Below are 18,814 nucleotides of genomic sequence, written 5' to 3'. Positions count from 1 at the left end.
GGTGGGGGTCAGCAGCCTTCCTGAGCTGCAGGTCTATGAACGACAGTAATGACCAGTGTGTGGTGCCGGTGCTGTAGGGGTAACCACCCGATTCCTGCTTGGATTTCAGATCTGCTCCACAGGAGAAAAAGAAAACTTTAGTAGTGTAAACCTTGCCAAGAGCTCATGGGTGGGGATTTCATAAGCCTCTACTGCTATGATTTTGCTAAGTGGACACAGTATCAAATTGCTTTCTAAGTTTCTATCTCTATCTTCGTACAATAGTACAGCCCTCAGACCCCATCAGAGAAGTTTCTTTGTGCAACAGAGAGTTAATGCAGAAATTCACAAATGGCCAGAGTGTAGAATGTCAGTGGAGTGCTTGGCACAAGTAAGACATCATATCTCTGCCGCCCAAGAGGCTCAGGGAAGACAGGGCAGAAAGATTCTAAGACTCCAAGTCTTAGACCTTGTAACTTTAAATGAATCTTCGTTAGTTCATTCTGCTCCGTTACTCACCGACCACGTATGATGTGAATTTCGAGCCAATGCTTGTGACAGGCACCCTCCTCCCACGAGCTCCTTTCTTCTTCCCTGGCTCCTTTGTACTTGGCTTTCTCTATTCTCTATTGCATCGACGATTTAATGACTCACTAAGAACGGAGGTGCCAGCGAACCCATGGTACAGCACAGCTTTCAACTAGAGCCTTAGCCCGAGACATGAAAACATGAACGTTCTGCATCTGATGAAACACGGCAGCTGTGTTCCCCAGGTCTCATGCTGAGACCCACATCCACGGTCTGCGTAGCACCAGAACCCACCGTGTCTTGTTCTGCATCCGGTATCACGGCCAACAGCACAATCAAAATGGTTCGAGCTTCAAGGCATTGCTGCAGTTGTTGCTGGGATCTTGGCAGCCGCCACTCAAAGGCCGGTACGTCACTGCCATGACTCATAGGCAGTTTATAAGCAATTGACGGTAGTGGCCAGCCCCATAATGTGGTTCTCAAGAGCCAGTTCCTGTGGGGTGTGGTTGGGCCATGCCTGTAATCCCAGCATTTGGGAGACTCTGTCTCAAAACACTCAGAACACAAGCTGTTTCTCCCCGGAAAGAGACTGTGGGACACACTCCCCACCTCTCTACAGCAGGTCTCTCTACGACCCATTTACTGAAGGTGGTTTGCTGGTGTTCACAGACTTAAGACAGAAGGATACAACGGACATCTCAGCAGCACTTTCTATAAAAAGGATGCTTTATTCAAAAATAGGATCTTTTCAAAAGAGAGAAAACTTTTATGTACAGTTACTCCATTTAGAAACAGTCAGAAACACAGTAAGAGAAACTGAGATTTTGAAATGATGATCGCGAACATGCAGCACTGTTGCTGAAGTCTCTCTACATTTCAGTGATTCACATTCGTCAGGACGGTGGCTAGGACAACACAAGGTTTGTACGAACCCTCCTCCTCCTCTATGCCACCCTCCCCGGAAGACATGGAAATGGCAATGGCTGGGCAGTGCAATGGTCAGCGTGTGATTTAAAAAGAAAAAAACATGGTTACGGCCTATCAAATGGGGGGGGGGGCTCCGGCATTTTCTTATAGTGTCGATGGTTTTTCAAAGATCTGCAAAAACATTTAATTTTTTCTAACATTCAAACGTTTTACTCTTTATATTCCCAAGCAAAATCAGACTGATTTTAAGGACAAAACTGTGACTTCAAAGAAATCACAAGTGGTATTTTCAACTCTGCCTTCACACTCTGGCCAGAGGGGGTTCAGTATCATTCACCCCAGTGGCGGAGAGGAGCCTGAGACTCTGGTTTGTGAGAGCGCAGCCAGAGCCTCACAGACAGTGATTGCACTAACATTCACAGCCTTGGCTTGTTCCCCGGGGTCCAGCTTCAGAGACCTCACTTCCTGCTTAGTTCTGCACAGCCCTTTTCTCATGATCAGGAGGAGTTAAGGAATGAACTGCACACTGCCTTTTACTTTTACCTTAATAGTTAGAGGAAAGCTGCAGCCAATGAAGGTCACTGATTTACCAGTAAAATGGAAACACAGCTGGAAAGGACAATGGAACTCAAAGAGGAGACCATGACCCAGTGGGCGGTACCACAGGTGGCTCCGCCTTTGTCCCTCCACCCTGGTTGGATGTCTGGCACCTTTCTGAGTCATTACCTACGTCATTTTCCATAGGGTCCCCTAGCCAATGGGCATTTTTTCCTTGACTTCAAAATGATCCTTTCAGTGACACCACAGGGACAAACGCAACTGCCTGGCAACAGTAACCTCTTGTCAAATATAATCAGTTGTCATTCTCCATATAAATAATAGCCATAAAGAACAAAATGAAGTTGTTATTGAACTCATCTGAGGCAAGTTTACAAAGCTCTTAAAAACAATAGGCCAACTTCATAAGGCCATATAAGAAAAGATTACCTATAAATCCAACTGTCATCCAACACATTTTAATAATTAAATAGTTAAATATGACACTGGATCAAAAATGACCCCAGACAGTAAAAGGACTAATCCCATTAATCCCACAACTTAATGAGGCCATCCCAGCCACACGTGATGACCTTGGATGTCTCGTGAGGGTGCCACACTGCGCCTATGCACACTTTATCGTGGGCCTTAAAGCGGCTGTAGAGTTTTGTGGTCTTCCAGTCCCAGATGTTCAGTTTCCCATTTCCATCTCCTGAAATCACATAGCTGTAATACAATGAAAACAAACCCTGGTTACTCACAGTCCTTAAACTGGCAGAATGGACGAGAGACAGCCCCCTTTACCACAAGAAACATGAGTGTGATAAGAATGCGTGTGAAGCAGTCTGTAGTTCGACATCCCCAGCCTCTCCCCTGCAATATGCTGCCAATCTCAGAGGTAGAAAGTCTCAGACTGCCCAGAAGGATGTTTCACTGCGGCCAGTGAACACGTCACGCACACTGTACTGCAATGAACGTTCAAACATCTTTAGCTTTGATATGCTCTGTTTCAAAGACTGAATCAGAATTAGGAAGCTGAGGCCTAATTACCACGCTAAATATAAAAAGCCACAGGCCTATCTGAATTCTTTGCACCTATATATTTTTACCTAAGAGTTGGAAAGTGAACGTGGAAATGTCACTAATTGTGATCTAGGAATATCTGAAAGCTGCATTTCTCTTTCCAACGAGGACCATTCTGTGGGTGAGACATGGTGCTCTGTCCAACACTGATGCAGAGCTCTCCCGGTATCTACTCAACCACAGCGATGTAGAAGAGTGGAGGGAAAAGCGTCACGGTGTAGACAGGGAGTACCAGGTGGCTAACGGGCACGGGCTTAAGCAATGTGAGAAAACACAGCGAGGAAGACACTACAGAAAAGCCCGTCTGACTTTTATAAGCCTCCCTTGCCTTTCTGTCTGTTCTGAAAGATCACACAGTTCTCATGCAATTACGTAAGCCACAGTGTGTCTGCACACACACATTCAGGTGAATACCCACTTAACTTACCTCATGTCTGGTGAGAAGTCTACCTGACAAGCGTAGCCTGCTACCATGTGGCCCTTAAAGATTTTCTTCTTATTTAATCTGAATCTGTTCTGTGCTCCAAAAATTAAGATTTGGTTATCCATTGACTGGCACGCCAGCCATTTCCCTGTAAAATGGAACAGCGGCATATTTTAGAGGAAGATTTAAACAGTTTTCAAAAGTTTATTTTAAAAAAAACATTAGTTTTCCTTACACCTTTGTTCCAAAATACTTATAGGATCAGAAAAGCAAGTTTCTGTGGTATCTGCAGAGAGTTCCACATCGGCCACTGGTAAGAGGAGGTGTCCCCTCTCTAACTGACATCGAGTTCTCTTCAGAGCAGAAACAGCTGCCCAGCCTAGTGTCAATGTAAGTTAGTTACGGACACAACATGCCAAGTGGAATTCGTTTATAAGTCTGCCAATAGAACCAGAGAATGGAACACAGCTGTGGCAACTATTAGAGAGCAGCTCCATGATCACCAAAGGGTTAATATATAAAGCTGCACTAAAAATGAGGATTAGCAAGACCATATCAACTGTTTCTTAAAAGGTACACTGCTTTTATCTACTCAGGAGTCAGCAAAGCCCCCAGACCCTGCACAAAGCATTTACTCCCATCTGATATACTCGTAAAAGTGACCCAGGAAACAGCCCCAACAGTGCCTAAGTGAGCAGAGGCTCTGGTCAAGGGCTAATGGATGGTTAAAACCCAACATGAAGTCTTGAATCCTATGACACGGGGTTTAATACTGGCACTGTCAAAACAGTACCTACTCGCTGCTTTTCTAAGAATGACAGGGTTCCTGCCACCTGTCCCTGGGCTGCACAGACAAGCAGATGGAGAAGCAGATTCCTTGCCTCCATGTCTTCTTCTACCCTCAATGTCTCTGCAGACACCCTCCTTATGCCCCGAGACGGCCTGTATGGCATGCCTGTGGCACAATTACCTATTACTTAAAAGGGTTATCTTATCAAATAGGGAACTACCGATTTTTTGTTTTGTTTGGCTGAAGGACATCTTTCGGGGATGTAACTCCCTCTCATAATCCTCTGCACCCCTTTCTTTCAACTTGAGCCCTACAAAATGGCTCCCACAGAGAAGCGGGGAGAGAAGGCCTCTGCCATCAACAAGATACATCATTAGGGCTGGAGAGACAGCTCAAGCACTGGTCAAGAGCACTGGATGCTCTTCCGGAGGACCAGGGTTTCTCTCAGCTAGAGAATCCGACAGACAGACAGACAGACAGACAGAAACTTTGGTAAAGGAGATGAGCACTGATACTGGCAACCTCGCCGTGGGGGCGGAGGGGTAACGTTCCAGCCGTATCTCTGCACGGCCCGCAAAGGGTAAGGAGGAGGAGGGCGCATCAAGTCTACACTGTGGTGACCCAACCCTGTTACCATATCCAAAAATCTAAAGAAAATGTGCGTGAGAACCAACTCCTCAGTGTCAAACAGAGGTGTGAAGCTGCATTCAAAAATCCTTTACATGTAAATTGCTAGAATGTTCTCATTTTGAAGAGTCAGGCCAAAATTTTCTATTCCCTTGAAAGAAAAGCTCTTATTAAATGTTTTATTGAACCTGATTTGTATTAGAAGAAAAATTATTAAAAACTAAGAAACAAAAAACAACTGTAAGCAATTCTTAACGTTAACTATAAATTAGTGAGTCTTTTTCTTTTTTTCAAAACAAGAGAGTGGGCGCAGTGATTCCCATATGAAAATGGGTAATTGCTCCTCGTTCTGAAGAGGCCTCCCACACAAGGACGGCAGCATGCTGACTCCCTAGCTGCAGGGCTCCTGCGGCCCCAGCAGCTCCTCCGTGTCTTAGACACTCATTTTAACTTGTTCTATGCACCAACTCACCATTTGGAGACAAAGTGACTGCTGGCATTGAGTGCATGCTGGGTTCTGCTATATACTTAAAATCCACAGGGATATCCCTACAAATCGAAAATAGCATACATATTAGAACCAGTAATTCACAAAAGCACATTTGGAAGAATTACCCCAATGTACCCAAATAAGAGCAACTTGCCTTTTCATTAAGCTTCCAGGATGGGATTTTATTACTAAAAGGCTTTTATCTTACAACTGCCTTTCATGGAAATTGTAACATGTCAGTGGTTCTGCTTTCTAACTATGAGACCTAACCTCTGGCCTTCTGTTGCTAAACATCCTTAAATGCTGAACTCATCTTGAAAGGCTGTGGGCAGAAGCAAGGCGTTGAGCAGACCTCTGAGGAGTGGGATTTACCTGCCGGCCAAACTCACCCATTACCCCGTGGACAAGTGGGAGTGTCCAAAAGCCCTCCGCAGTGAGTGGGGACGGCAGGCAGAGCTGCTGGATCTGCACTTGCTAGTTTTATCTGCTCAGAAACAATGACCCAGGCCACAGTGTCTAGATTCAGTGCTCACTAGCAAGCCTATTTACAGTTGACAAGTAACACATCCAAGGTGCATATTACAGGACAAAAGGCAAAACACAGAACACAAAACTTCATGATAAAAATGCCTGAACATAAAACAAATTCAGAATCACATCAACCTAGAACCAAATGTACTAGGTCCCTTTTTGTTTTTATTGTTCTCTATAATAAAATATATTTGGTAATTCTTAAAAAGTTTTGGTATTATGGCTCCCTAGGGGGCCAACGATGTTTGTGTGGGGTGACATGTGGGAGGCGTAATCTGATGAACACACGGGGCGAAGAGCAATTTCAACTTAAAGTATGATTTGAGTTTCAATACTTTGTTTAATTGAAAAATAATTGTACTTTGTTTCTCTTGTGGATTTCTCTTTTCACTTATCCAACATCCAGAAGGAACAACTGTCCAGAGGAAAGAGACTCCTGTCAGGGAAGTGATGTTTATCAGCTCAGGACTCATGTTTCTGAGCGAGGTGAGAGCTGTCTTTCCGAATGACCCAAGTGCAGGAGCCTTGCCTTTTAAAAAGGATTCATGACCCCCTCACATTTACCACTGATAGTGAGTTTTATAACACGAGTTGAAGTAAGAGCATTTTCTAAACGAATTAACCCTATTTTAGGTTCACATCTTTAGTAAACATAGGAAAAACGTTCCAGGGCCCTAGTTTAAAAAGTCTTGGTACTAAACTAGAACAGCATTCTCAACCTGTGGGTACAGACCCCCTTGGGAGGGGTGTGAAGGGTGTCAAATGACCCTTTCACAGGGGAGCATGTCAGGTATTTACATCATGGTTCACAACAATAGCAAAAGTACAGTTATGAAGTAGCAACAAAAATGACTTTACGGTTGGGAGTCAGCACAACACAAGGAACCGTTCTAAAGGGTTCCAGCGTGAGGAAGGCTGGGAGCTACTGCCCCTAGAACAAGAAATGAATCTCGGCTGCCCTTAGAACTTCATTATTTCTGGCAAAAATGCCCACTAGGTATAGTTGAACTTCATAAAAACAACGCCATTTTTCTACTTAGATCCTGTAATTCGGTATAACAAGGCTGGGACAGGTTTCAGACAATCTGGTTTGGAGATGAACTTATGGAAAGCTAACAAGGCTGTGGCATTATACAAATACAAGATATACAGCAATGTTAATCCGTTTCTGTAAAAGTTCTTTAAAAATATTTTACCAAAATAAATACCTTTGGTTAAAAGACAAAAATAAAACCATCAGAACAAAAGCCCCCATGGCCAGTGACACGCTTTCAGCTGACTCACTGGCCACACTGGAATAACCTCCACGCTCCTTCGGCACTGCTAGAGAAAGCCAGCTCCCTAAGCTTTCTGTGTGTGTGTGTGTGTGTGTGTGTCTTGTATGTCTGTGCACTGTGTGTGTGCTTGGTGGCTGTGGACCTCAGAGGATGGCATCAGGTCCCCTGGAACTGGAGTTGTGCAGACCGCTCTGAGCTGCCATGTGGGTGCTGGCGCTCTTCACCGCCGAACCGTCTGGTTCTCTTTTTCTATCATGGCGCTATGCTACGAGGCAGAGGTCACATGAGTTTGGAGAACCTCTTACAGAAAAGCCCCAGTGCTGGGCCCAGTCTGCCCTGGGCTTAGGGCTTCTTCCTCCTTCCAGAATCCCCAGCACTTACTCAGGAGCAGCTGAGAGAGCCCTGAGACTGGCTCTCCAAGTTACCTTCTCTGCCTCCACGTGTCCCCATTCACCATCCAAAGAAAAAGTTCTGCAATCAGTCTGACCTACAGTTTGAATTTTGGCCATTTCATGCTCTACATAACCTTAGGCACACCACTTTAACTATTTTAGTTTCCTTATATAAAAAAAGAAAGAGCGCATCACACAGAAGACTGCTTTGCACCTTAGATCAAAGAGTTCATATCAAACGTTTAACTCAGTGACTGACAGACAGAAAGCACTAGCTCTAGAACTGTATCTTCATTAGTGAGTAGATCAGGGCTGACTTCTGAAGGCAGGGCCAGCTAAGTGGAAATCCACAGCATGTCCTCCTGTGTGACAAAACAGCAGTGTGCCTTTCTGGAGTGTTCCTCAGTATCTGAGAGGGAAAAGAGGACTCGAATATCACTGCCTTAATTTAGTCAGAGCATCTTCTACACAAGTATCTCAAAGCGCTCTAACCGGTATAGCATCTCAATATTAACCACTTTCTTTTACACCACTCTACCTTCAATGATGGAAATAGCAACTCAAGACACAGACATCTGAAGTAAAATCAAACCACTATACACACACACACACACACACACACACACACATGTGCATACACACACACATGTGCATGCACACACACCACACACACACACACACACACACACACACACACACACACACACACACACCTTGTCAGGCTGGGGAGATGGCTCAGTGAGTAAGAGTGCTTGCAGTGCAAGGGTGAGGACCTGAGTTCACACCCCCAGCACCTATGTAATAGCAAGGCATGACTATGAGATTGAGGAAGACACTCACGTCCTTGTCTGGCCTCTGCACACATGTGGATGGTCATGTGTACACCCTCACTTGTGTGCACACACCATATGCATATACCTAAACCACACCAAACCAAACCAAATGACACCAAAACAAAACAAAGACATGTAGTGTCCACATCAGAGTCTCCATAAGAAACAGCCTCTCTTTCCCTTTCCTCCTCCTCCTGCTCCTCCCCTCTTTCCTACCCTTCTTCCTTTCTTTCACTGTGAATGGAATCTGGGGGCCTCGCACATGCTAGGCCAGCACTCTCCCACTGAGCTACATCTCTAGGCCGAAAGACCTAAGTTTTGAACGGTGAACAGTAAGGATTCAGCTAAGGTAAGATTATTACAAAGTCCAGTCAGTGTCCTTGGGATAATCTGGAAGGGTTGGTGTTGGTGCACAAATTGCCAGTTGCCCTGAATCTGAATTGACCTCAATTCTCCTGCCAATACCGAGGGCCTATTCTGCTTTCTTGGGAGTCAGTCAGAGGAGGAAGCCACTGGCTGTGGTTCAAGGCTGCCTGCTTTCTCTTAAACTGCCACTTGTAGGGGTGGGGGTGGGGGGAAGGTGCACTTTCTAGTCCTGGCAAGGCTGTGGTCTCCACTGAGTTGTTCTTTGTGACTGACTATAAATACAAGCTGGGACCCACCCAGAGCTGATTTCAATTAGAAAATTACTACTGATTTCCTTGCAACTAAATCACAAAAATATCAAGATACTTAATTAAACCAGCTTAAGGATTTATTTTTTGACTTTAGAAAAACAATTTTTTGATAAATAAAAAAAAGTAGTCAATATATTCTGATTATATTCAACAAGCAAAGTGTTTAAAGCTGATGATTTGAGGCAACTTACAGCAGATGATTACAAACCAGGCCCTAAGAGAACAAAATGCCCTAAAAAAAAATTGGTATTTTCCTTGGATTTGTTCTGAGGCCAGGAGCTCTATGTGTGACTCTCACATAACCAAATGTAGCCAAGCATTCTACACCTTGCCCGCCATTTTCCAAGAGGCGGCCAGTGAGATGACACAGTGGTTGAAAGTACTGCTGCTCAAACCTCAGGACCTGAGTGTGCTCTCTAGAACTCACCACTGGAAACAGGAGCCAAACACACACACACACACACACACGAGAGAGAGAGAGAGAGAGAGAGAGAGAGAGAGAGAGAGAGAGAGAGAGAGAGAGAAATAAGAAAAATGGAAGCAGGGCTGGAGAGATGGCTCAGCAGCTAGGAGTACAGGCTGTTCTCCCAGAGGACCCTGGTTCAGTCCCAGAACCAACATGGCAGCCCACGACTGTTTGCACTCCAGTCTAGGGGATCTGACACCCCTACACCAATGACATGAGATGAGTTATTCAACAACAACAACAACAACAAACCAGGTCCAAACCCTTGTACTTTTGGGCAAGTCTACAAGGACTGTGAAGGATAGTTATAAATGCTTAGATTTCAATTTCCAAATTGTCAGCATTTAAATAATTAAACCACTTTGGCTGGAAGACATGAAAATTGCTGCACATTCTCAAGCTTTGGCGATAATCTTTTAATTGCTTGTTTCATAAGTCAGACTTTTCTGATGAAGACTCACCATTCCCAAACCCGTAGGCTTTTATCGTCAGATGTACTCACAAATCTTCGGTTCTCATCAACAAAGACAATCGTGTTGACAGCCCCCAAATGCCGATCGTACTCTTGAACAATCTCTCCACTGCGGATGTCCCACTGTGCAGAAACAAGAGGGAAGCCACACACAGGTAAGAGGACTCACAGAACCAGCCAGATACACTTCGGAACTGAAGACGGCTAAGCACTCCATGTTTAGGGACCGACTACTGCCTTCTGATTGCAACACAAGTGGATGCTCAGAGTGGCAAGCCTCAACAAAATGAACACGGTTCTCTTTCCTTTTACAATCTAGAGCTCACAAACCCTGACAGACATATTGAACAAAGACGTACCTGTACGATCTTTTTATCAGACATCCCGGCCACAAAGAGATTTTGCTTATCTTCATCGGGATTGAACTTGACACAATAGGGTACTTTGCGGTTTGTAAATCTTGATATACACTGCCCTAGACCAAAGAGTGAAATTAAACAGAAACATAAGTCTGACTCCCAGCAGAGGACAGCGGCACAAAGACCTAGTGAACACTGAGTCGTTTTCACTCACTGAGGAAGGGCAGCTTGACACTTAAAAAACACTACACAGGTACTTTTCATACATTTAAAGAAATGATTAAAAATAGTTTTTTTCAGGGGCTGTGAGAATATTTTCTGTGCAAGTATGAGGACTTGTGTTTGAATCACCAGGCATGGATGTGCATGTCTGTAAACCCAGCACCGAGGGCAGAGCGACATATGAGTCCTGGGAGCTGACTGGCTGGCCAGTGTGGCAAAACTGGTAAACGTTCAGTTCAGCGGGAAAGCCGACCTCAAGGCGATAATGTACGCGCTGGACCAACCCTTCAGCTAGAGACGGATCCTCGTGACGTCACTGCAGGGGGATGTTTTGAGGACAGAAAGCATTCCTGGGACATGAGAGAGAGCAGCTCATTACAGCGAGCTGCGCGATGAGTGACAGAGAAGCTGTGGCTCTGTCACAGCGAGTTTAAGGACAGGCGAAGGCTCTGTGGTTCCTGTGATGTGGCGCAGACTAGAAAAGGGTGCAAGAACCCTACTGCACGCTAGAAAGTTCTGTCTTCACCTTGGAGGTGTTTAAAACAAAGTTGTATAAGCTTGCCATATTGAAAACCACCACTAAACAGTGTGCTCTCTACTTTATGTGCACCTCAATGCTGTAGAGCTGTAAGCCCTGGGGACGGAAGAAGTGTCTGGTCCACACTGGACCACACTGGACCAATCACATAAGACGGGAATTCACATCAACATTATCAATTTGGGCAAATGGACTAAATCTTTCTTTTGGTCTGTGCAATGCACTGCACTGGGTATTTGGGGGGACAGAGAGATCAATTAGATGGTGCCCAGAACAGTCTGCGGCTGTTTGTCCTTCCGTGTTTGCTGTGTAACCATCCAGGTGAGAAGAGCCCTTCTCAGGGAGAGCACTGGTTATACAGGTGAGTTCCAGTCTACAAACAGGCTGGTGCTAGCAGCTGATTTCCAGTAAGGAGAAGCGAAGTTTGGAGAAGGGGACATTTCACCAGGGGACCACTCTGACATGAGTCTGCACAGAAATGCCAGCCCGGGAGAGTAAGACGCGCCTACCTGTCTCCGTGTCCCAGAGCTTAAGGTACCTGTCGTAGGCTGCACTGAGGAACTGTGTTCCCGCAGTGTTGAAGCAGATGTCTCTCACGGCTTTACTGTGACCTAGAGGTGGAGCCAGAAGTGGTGGTGAGAACAGGAGCTGCGACACAGAGGAAGTTAGACAGCGGTCTCCGGGAAGCCCGGCTCCATCTGGCTTCCCAACAGGGAGGCTGGGGTAGGGGCTGTTCTTACTCCTCCAAGGTGCTCACAGGTAGGTGAGGAACAACACTTTGGTAAGAACTGAGAGGAAAGCTGTCTCTGGTTTGTAATTTGTTGTGGCATCTTTTTAATGTACAACACACACACTGATGACTGCCTAGCAAGGATTCTAATTACTGTCAGTGAAAGGAAGGCAGGGGGCTTGGGAGGCTCACTTTCAGTTTCCTCAGAGTGTCCCAAACCTCAGTCCAGGAAGTGTCCCCTCCTTCGGGAACTGCATTTTGGTGATCACATTACTTAGTTTCATAGAAAGTGATTCAAAACTATAGTGTGGGCTGTATTTTCTAAAAGATGTTATTCTGGAACAATGAACTTCAGGACACTGATTATATTGTATTGGACGTCAACCCTGCCAGAGCCATCCAGTTCCTTGCAGATCTGAGGAAATAAGGCAGCTAACCGAAGCAGGCATGCCCATCTTTTACTATGACCAGGACACAAATCATTTCACAAAATGTACACAGCTCAGATTGTCAACCGCGGGCTGTCTCCTGGAGCCACCCCCAGCACAGAACTCCTGTCAGGTGGGTGCCGCACAGCAGGGGCGCCATGGCAACCAGCTTGGCAACGAAAAGTCCCTCTACAGAGCAGCTATTTGTAGAGGATTCCTGCTCCCCCTAAGAATATTCTGGCAGGATAGGTGAGGCTGGTGGAAATCAAATCTACCTTACCTGAGGGACATTTTGATGGTTTCCCTAGAAGTCTTGTGTGCTGGTGTGGTATCTTGGTATCCGTTTGCACAGAGTACCCACACATGGATACCACAGCATGAGAGAACAGACTCCCACTTCAATCTAAAAACAGTCACTGTGATCCACAGCCCTTCAATGTGGCACAGTTAAATTTGGAAAAAGTGGCACAAAGCGACAAGGACAGAGGCCTCCTGGTCAGAAAGGCAGCGCTGGCACACAGCCTGTCCTTCCTCTGGTCGACTTCTTATCTCCAAGGAGCTTTTCAATCACAGTTCTTAGGCTTCAGCTGCTAGCTCCTGACCTTGTTTTACAGCTTCGCCTGAGGCTACTGCTTACTGGATTGCACTAGCTGCTCAGACTAAACAAGTCCAACCTTACGTCCCCTCCCTGGCTCATCGAAGACAGTTTCTGCCCTGTATGCTCATAGCCTGTTACTGAATCTCTTTGCATTTTCAATAGAGACTAATAGAATAGCTGTATGGTTTCTTTCTTCCTCCTAGGTTGCCTATCAGAGCACGCTCCAGACTGCCACAGTCTCTGTGCTCTTCCAATCCCACTACTTTCTAGAAGGGACTGTTAAATGGCTCTTCAGTGCCATTGCAGGATGCAGCCTCGTTCATTAGCAGCATGACGGTTCTCCATACTCTGACCCCCTTCTATTTTTATCCACCCTGTCCCTCTCCTCTACCCTGGCAGATCAGCACTGCACGCTGTCCGCTGTCCCTAACGCAGCGTACTTTCTTACGCTCGGCCCCCACCGTTCTGCCTCCCTAGTCCTCCTGGCCTGCCTAGAGAGACTTGCTCCTTCACGGCTCAGCTCGCGCCTGTGCACACTCTCTTTCACATCATGGCAGTAAAATCACTGCTGATGACGCGATCTTTCTTGCAAAAGCAATCCTAAACAGATTTATAGGCAGCGAGAAAAAAAAATATTACCAATAAATGTTCTCAAACAGCGCCGGTCTCCATAAACTTCCCATAGCTGGAGAAAATAAAAAACACATGAAAATATTAATGCTTTCTTTATGGCATTAGGAACTAGACCTCATGTATACTAAGAATGTGCTCTGCCACTGAGCAAAGCTCTACCTAGGGATATCAAGCTTAATACAAGTCTTTATCAAATAACAAGAGTCATTTGTTAGCTATGTGTGCACACATCTTTGTGGGTGCAGGGGACTTAATTACTGAACATACAGTGGGGATACAGTTATACACAAGCATATTCTTTATACTCAAGGAGGTTCTTTTACATCAAAGCACCAAGAGGATTCAGCTACACATGCATTTTATCCGAGGACTTTTATTTTCTTACTGTTTTCCCCCTATATTTTATGTATTTTTCAGAGGAACAGCTTTTACCTTTGTAACAAACTAATTTTTAAAGGAATTAAATGTTATTAGGACTGCTGTTATGTACCACTTTAATATTGAAATGTGTCTTTAAAAGTATTTTCTGGGTAACGTATAGAATCTATGAAAATAGTATCTATGGCTCACAATTCTAATCGTATCTAAAGCAAATCAATACAAAGGCTTCAAAGCTACATGTTGCTTGTCTACCTTCCATTCACCCCGACAATGTTGCTAGTGCTCTAAGACAGGAAGCACTTCTGAGCACCTACTGCTAAGCAGACAGAAGCCTCGGGTCCTGCACATGCCGGGCCAGGCCCTCCGGGCCCCGCTCCCTTGCTTAGGCCTGCAGTTATCTCTTCCTCTTAGGTTTTACGCTCCGACAACCAGAAAGCTGCAGTAGTTCCCGCACACGCTGGGTCAGCACTGGGTCTCTCCACCCTCCCCAGCAGACTCTACTCTTCCTGCCCCACTCCCCTCCCGTGGCCTTCCTGTCGGCCCCTGTGCTTGCCTGTGTTACATCAAGATGCAAAGATCATTCCCAGGAACGGTCTGAATTTCAATGACCTTATATCCCTCCTCATGTAACAGTTCCTAACGGATGTCTATAGGTATCAGCTATATTCAACTTTATATTTTGTTTCTTGATCCAAGGGAAGATCGTAATCTCAATGGATAAAGTGAAAGTTAAAGGAAATTAGAGATTTTCCGAGAAACTGTTTTTTTATCACAAATGAATGGCTGCTCCCATTAATAGCAGCGGCTTTGTATACTGATAGTACTCATCAATATTTAAAAAGGATAAAGCCTTAACGATCTGACTCTCCAAGCCACAAGAATACTATAGTTGGTATTTATTGAGCCGCCACAACGGTCTGGTTGCAGAAGAGACACCAAGTTACTACCAACTGTTCTTTAAAACTTAAGGTTTCAAAGATGCCCTGTTCATACAGGGTTGACACCACAGCTCTCCTGCCTCACTATGGCTGGGAGAAAGGTTCAGATGGCCCTCACTTCCTGAGAGCACCAAGAGCTCTGCTGGATAAAAGAACTGGTCCTGTCTACTCTCTAGAAGGGCACTTTTCTTCATGAGTCTCTTCTTCCTCAGACAGACTGAGGAGCAAACAAACTCAGTTACATATCCATAACCTCTATAAAAAATGCATTCTTCCTGATTCAATATTTATGTGCCCAGTGCCAAAGTGATTAGATTATATCCTAATCAGTTGTCTGAGCTTTAAAGAGAGTCCAGCCAATTGGACCACAGAGCCATGTCTGCATCTACAGGTTTGGAAGCAGTCCATAAATAGCTACATCCATAGGGCTTAATAGAAAATAATTAGCCTCTAATTGCTCAACAACCACAAGAGCACTGGCTCGGTAGTATCCTCAGGGTGAATTAACACTCACCTTAATTTTACAATCCATGGAACAAGACAGCAACAGATGTCCGGAAAGAGGGAACAGCCTCACTGCGCTGACACCCTAGAAGAAGGTATCACATTCTCACTCGGAGCACGCTAGGGACAGCATACCCACCGGAAGAAACCCAATTTTCTATTTTCCTTTCTCCAACCGTCAGGTTCTAGACTAGCCTTCATCAGTGTTCTCAGAGGCCTTATCTCAACCCCAGCTAGTGAAGGCTTCAGATTTTCACTGCCCCGTGCTGGGCCGGTCAAACGGCTCCATGTCCCATTTCTTTCCCTTTTCTGTCATCCTTTCTTTTTAGCAAAAAATCTGGAAATTAACAGCTGGAACAGTGCAGAAGACAAAGATATCGGCCTCTAACATTTGCAGATATCTGCATTATTTTAAACTTTACCTTGGATTTGAAAGGAAGGAACATCTACTCTCTGGCATGTAATAACCCAGGAACCAAAGCAACATTATGAGGCTAAGCAGCACCATCTGCCCATTGCTCACTGCGTGGTGCCAAGAGGAAGCAGATGGCAGCAGAACTTGTGGGGATGGGGACAAGTAACAATATGGGCTGGATAGTGACCCATAAAGCTTACATCATGGACAACCCGGATGGCCTTGAGGACCGGAACCCACAAAGCCTGTCTCACAGTCCTTGAACCTGATGCTCCTCCTCTGTCTTCCTGCCCTGTATCTGCAGCTGAAGCTTTGCACTGGCTTTTCTTTGGGTTGTATAATGACAACATTCAACTGCCTTACCTTTGTGTGTCCAGACCACACATGAATTTGTTTTTTGGGAAGGTAACATTTTTCAGGTGGCACAGATGACCGTAGATTAACACCAACATCCTGAGGTATGTGTAGGTAGGACCTGCCTTGGTAGTCATACATTTCTTTAACTAAAATGTTGAAAAAAAGCCATAAATAAACATAAACCATAGTCAAGAAATCTGTATCCTTTAAATAAATTCTCAGGTCTACTGTCCGCATTGAGACTTAGATCATGATACGCTGATGGGTTAACCTCATGAGTTGGCTACGAGGAAGCTCTCGGAGTTCCTCCTATCACTACGCTGAAAGGTAGGAGTTTAGTTTCTAAGTACCCCAGAGGTAAGAGCCCTTAAAGAAGATCTGCGGTTGGTTCTCTCACTCGACCACACTTTAGTGACAAAGACTTCACTGCAATTCGATTACGAGGGAAGAAAAGACACCACTTAGTCCCTCGAGTCTCTGTTATAGAGTTCACAGTGGACGCTCCTTTCTCCACCTTCCCACTTCTGTCTGCCTTTGCCTGTTTTCACGGCGAGCTTTACAGGAAACGTCAACAGGTGGCAGGCAGGCTGTCAGTTCTGTACCACCAGCCCAGCTTACAGAAGTGTCAGCATATGCTGCACACTGTGTGCAAGCACTGGACAAAGCTTTATGCTGTTCTGGACACATAATGGTTTCATTTTTGAAGACAATGACTTTCAATTTTCCTACCTAATTCCTTAGCATGTACACACATAGGCAGGCTACCTTTGGATTGTGTTTGTTTGGCTTAAAAAGCTGCTACTTGAGTGGTTGCTTTGAGCTTCATTAAAAATTACTATATGAGTTCTGGCTTGGAATTAGGACAAATTTTCTAACAACTTCTCAAATGGACCTAAATGTTTGTCAGCCATTTTGTACTATGTATCCATGCAAAATGGTGTTCTCAGAAGTGATGACTTTAAAATCAAAATATTGATCAAGTCTGAAAAACATGAAAATGCTCTCTACCTCTCAAAGTATCAAATATTCAACCAAGATTTAGTTCTTATGTAAAAATCAATAAGAATCTCCATTTCATTAGTACAAATGTTCATTTTCATCTTTGGCACTTTGCTAATAGAACTTAAGGATTTAAGCACCACAGCACTAACCAGATGCCTTGGAAAGAAGACTGAAGTCTGAGAAACCATTTGGTGTCCTGAAGGCTAAGGACTTCACGCTGGTACTGAACCCCTCACTGTCGAAGCTTCTGGTCATCAGACTGTAACAATTCCTAATGGACGTGTACTTTACAGTCCATTTGCAAGTCTGGTCAACTCTCGTCTGCTCAGATGCAAACAGGTTTTAAAAGCGAATGCATTAGATGATCCATGAGTATTTGGCTTGGATTAAAAATGAAGTGAAGTAACTGATACACGTGAGGAATCTACTTTAGGAAAGAACTTATGGTCCATTCAAGTTCCTTCTTTACTCCTTTTTAAAAATCCACGAATACCTAAAACAGTCTTCTGTGCTTACCACTGATGATGCTGCATTTCCCTTTCAATAAAAGGTCTATGGTGACTGCTGTAGGATGCAAATCGTTCTTAATATGATGCTTACGTAACAGCAGCCAACAGTATGAGCAATGGGTATTATATGGAGTGAGAAAAAAATCAAGATTTTCATGAAAATAAAGATGCTTGAAAACCATACTACCGTGTAAGATTGTCTTCTCCTCCCCAGGTTTCTCTTCTTCCTGTTTGCCTTTTTTCTGCCTCTTTGCTGTGATTTCATCTAATTCCTTTTGTTCCTCCTAAGAAAGAAGGCAGTGAGCATTAAAATGAGTGCCCAAGATCTCATCATGCCCACCACTGCTGGCATTTACCCTTCATAATGAGGCTCACAGCAATGGCGACTCTGCCACAACCAGAGATACTCCCTCTCTCCCTCCCTCCCTCCCCATCTCCTGGAATGCCTAGAAATAAATTTATCATGTGTGCTAATCATGCAAATTAGCCATCAGAAAATCTGGCCTCAGAGGACACTGAGCTTGGAGCACAATGCTGTTTTCATTGAGTTGCTTTTACATTGTCAAGACAAGGAAAAGCAGTAATTATGGATTTGAGACCAGCTTTACTGGGGAAATCTGGGAGGGGCAGACAGGGAAACAGCAAATCCATACTGATAATAAACAAGTCCAGACACGATATCTAAAGAAAGACACTACAAAGTTAGCCAGATGTAGGAGCAGCTGGCACAGCACCTTCTTTAGGACAGAATTATCCTGGTCTTGTCTGTCCCTGTGTCCCAGAACCTGAACAGTCCCCAGCTCTCACAGACAGTGGGTACAGGGGCAGGCAAGAATTCTGTAGTTCTATTTTATAAACTTCACAAGGATCTTTTAGAAGACAATACAGATAAAACTTAAGATTTTAAAAGTAAATTAGTAAGTAAAGTCACTACTGATCCCAGTGTGAGAGCAAGGCTGACACTAGTAACAAGGTCAGGATCAGAAGGACAGCAGGCAAGAGGATCCCTGAGTGACAGTGACGGTAATTATACCAAAAATAGTCCCATATTCTACATAAGTCAAAAGGGCATAGGAGACAATACGACAGGGAAAAAGGCAAATATAAATACTGGGGAAAAAAAGCAAAGAAATTTTGTTATATTTTCTCAGTCAGTAAGGCTGAGAA

At 44.6% G+C, this 18,814-nt stretch overlaps 1 protein-coding gene across 1 annotated transcript in view; it reads right to left on the bottom strand.

Moving 5' to 3' along the window:
* Positions 1–1,233: 1,233 nt before the first annotated feature.
* The window catches only part of CDC40 (cell division cycle 40), a 49,679-nt gene continuing 32,098 nt past the window's right edge, over positions 1,234–18,814 (bottom strand). Inside the window, exons 6-15 of the mRNA XM_080937654.1 lie at positions 17,835–17,931; positions 16,143–16,282; positions 15,375–15,449; positions 13,548–13,593; positions 11,662–11,763; positions 10,393–10,508; positions 10,023–10,156; positions 5,368–5,444; positions 3,482–3,626; positions 1,234–2,697 (exon numbers count right to left, since the gene is read on the bottom strand). Of these exons, the coding sequence (XP_080793780.1) occupies positions 2,520–2,697; positions 3,482–3,626; positions 5,368–5,444; positions 10,023–10,156; positions 10,393–10,508; positions 11,662–11,763; positions 13,548–13,593; positions 15,375–15,449; positions 16,143–16,282; positions 17,835–17,931 (1,110 nt within the window). The 3' untranslated portion in view covers positions 1,234–2,519. The remainder of the gene's footprint in view (positions 2,698–3,481; positions 3,627–5,367; positions 5,445–10,022; positions 10,157–10,392; positions 10,509–11,661; positions 11,764–13,547; positions 13,594–15,374; positions 15,450–16,142; positions 16,283–17,834; positions 17,932–18,814) is intronic.

This window comes from Micromys minutus (genome assembly GCF_963924665.1).
Source record: "Micromys minutus genome assembly, chromosome: 25".
Lineage (NCBI taxonomy): Eukaryota > Metazoa > Chordata > Mammalia > Rodentia > Muridae > Micromys > Micromys minutus.
This window is presented reverse-complemented; position numbering and strand designations above follow the sequence as displayed.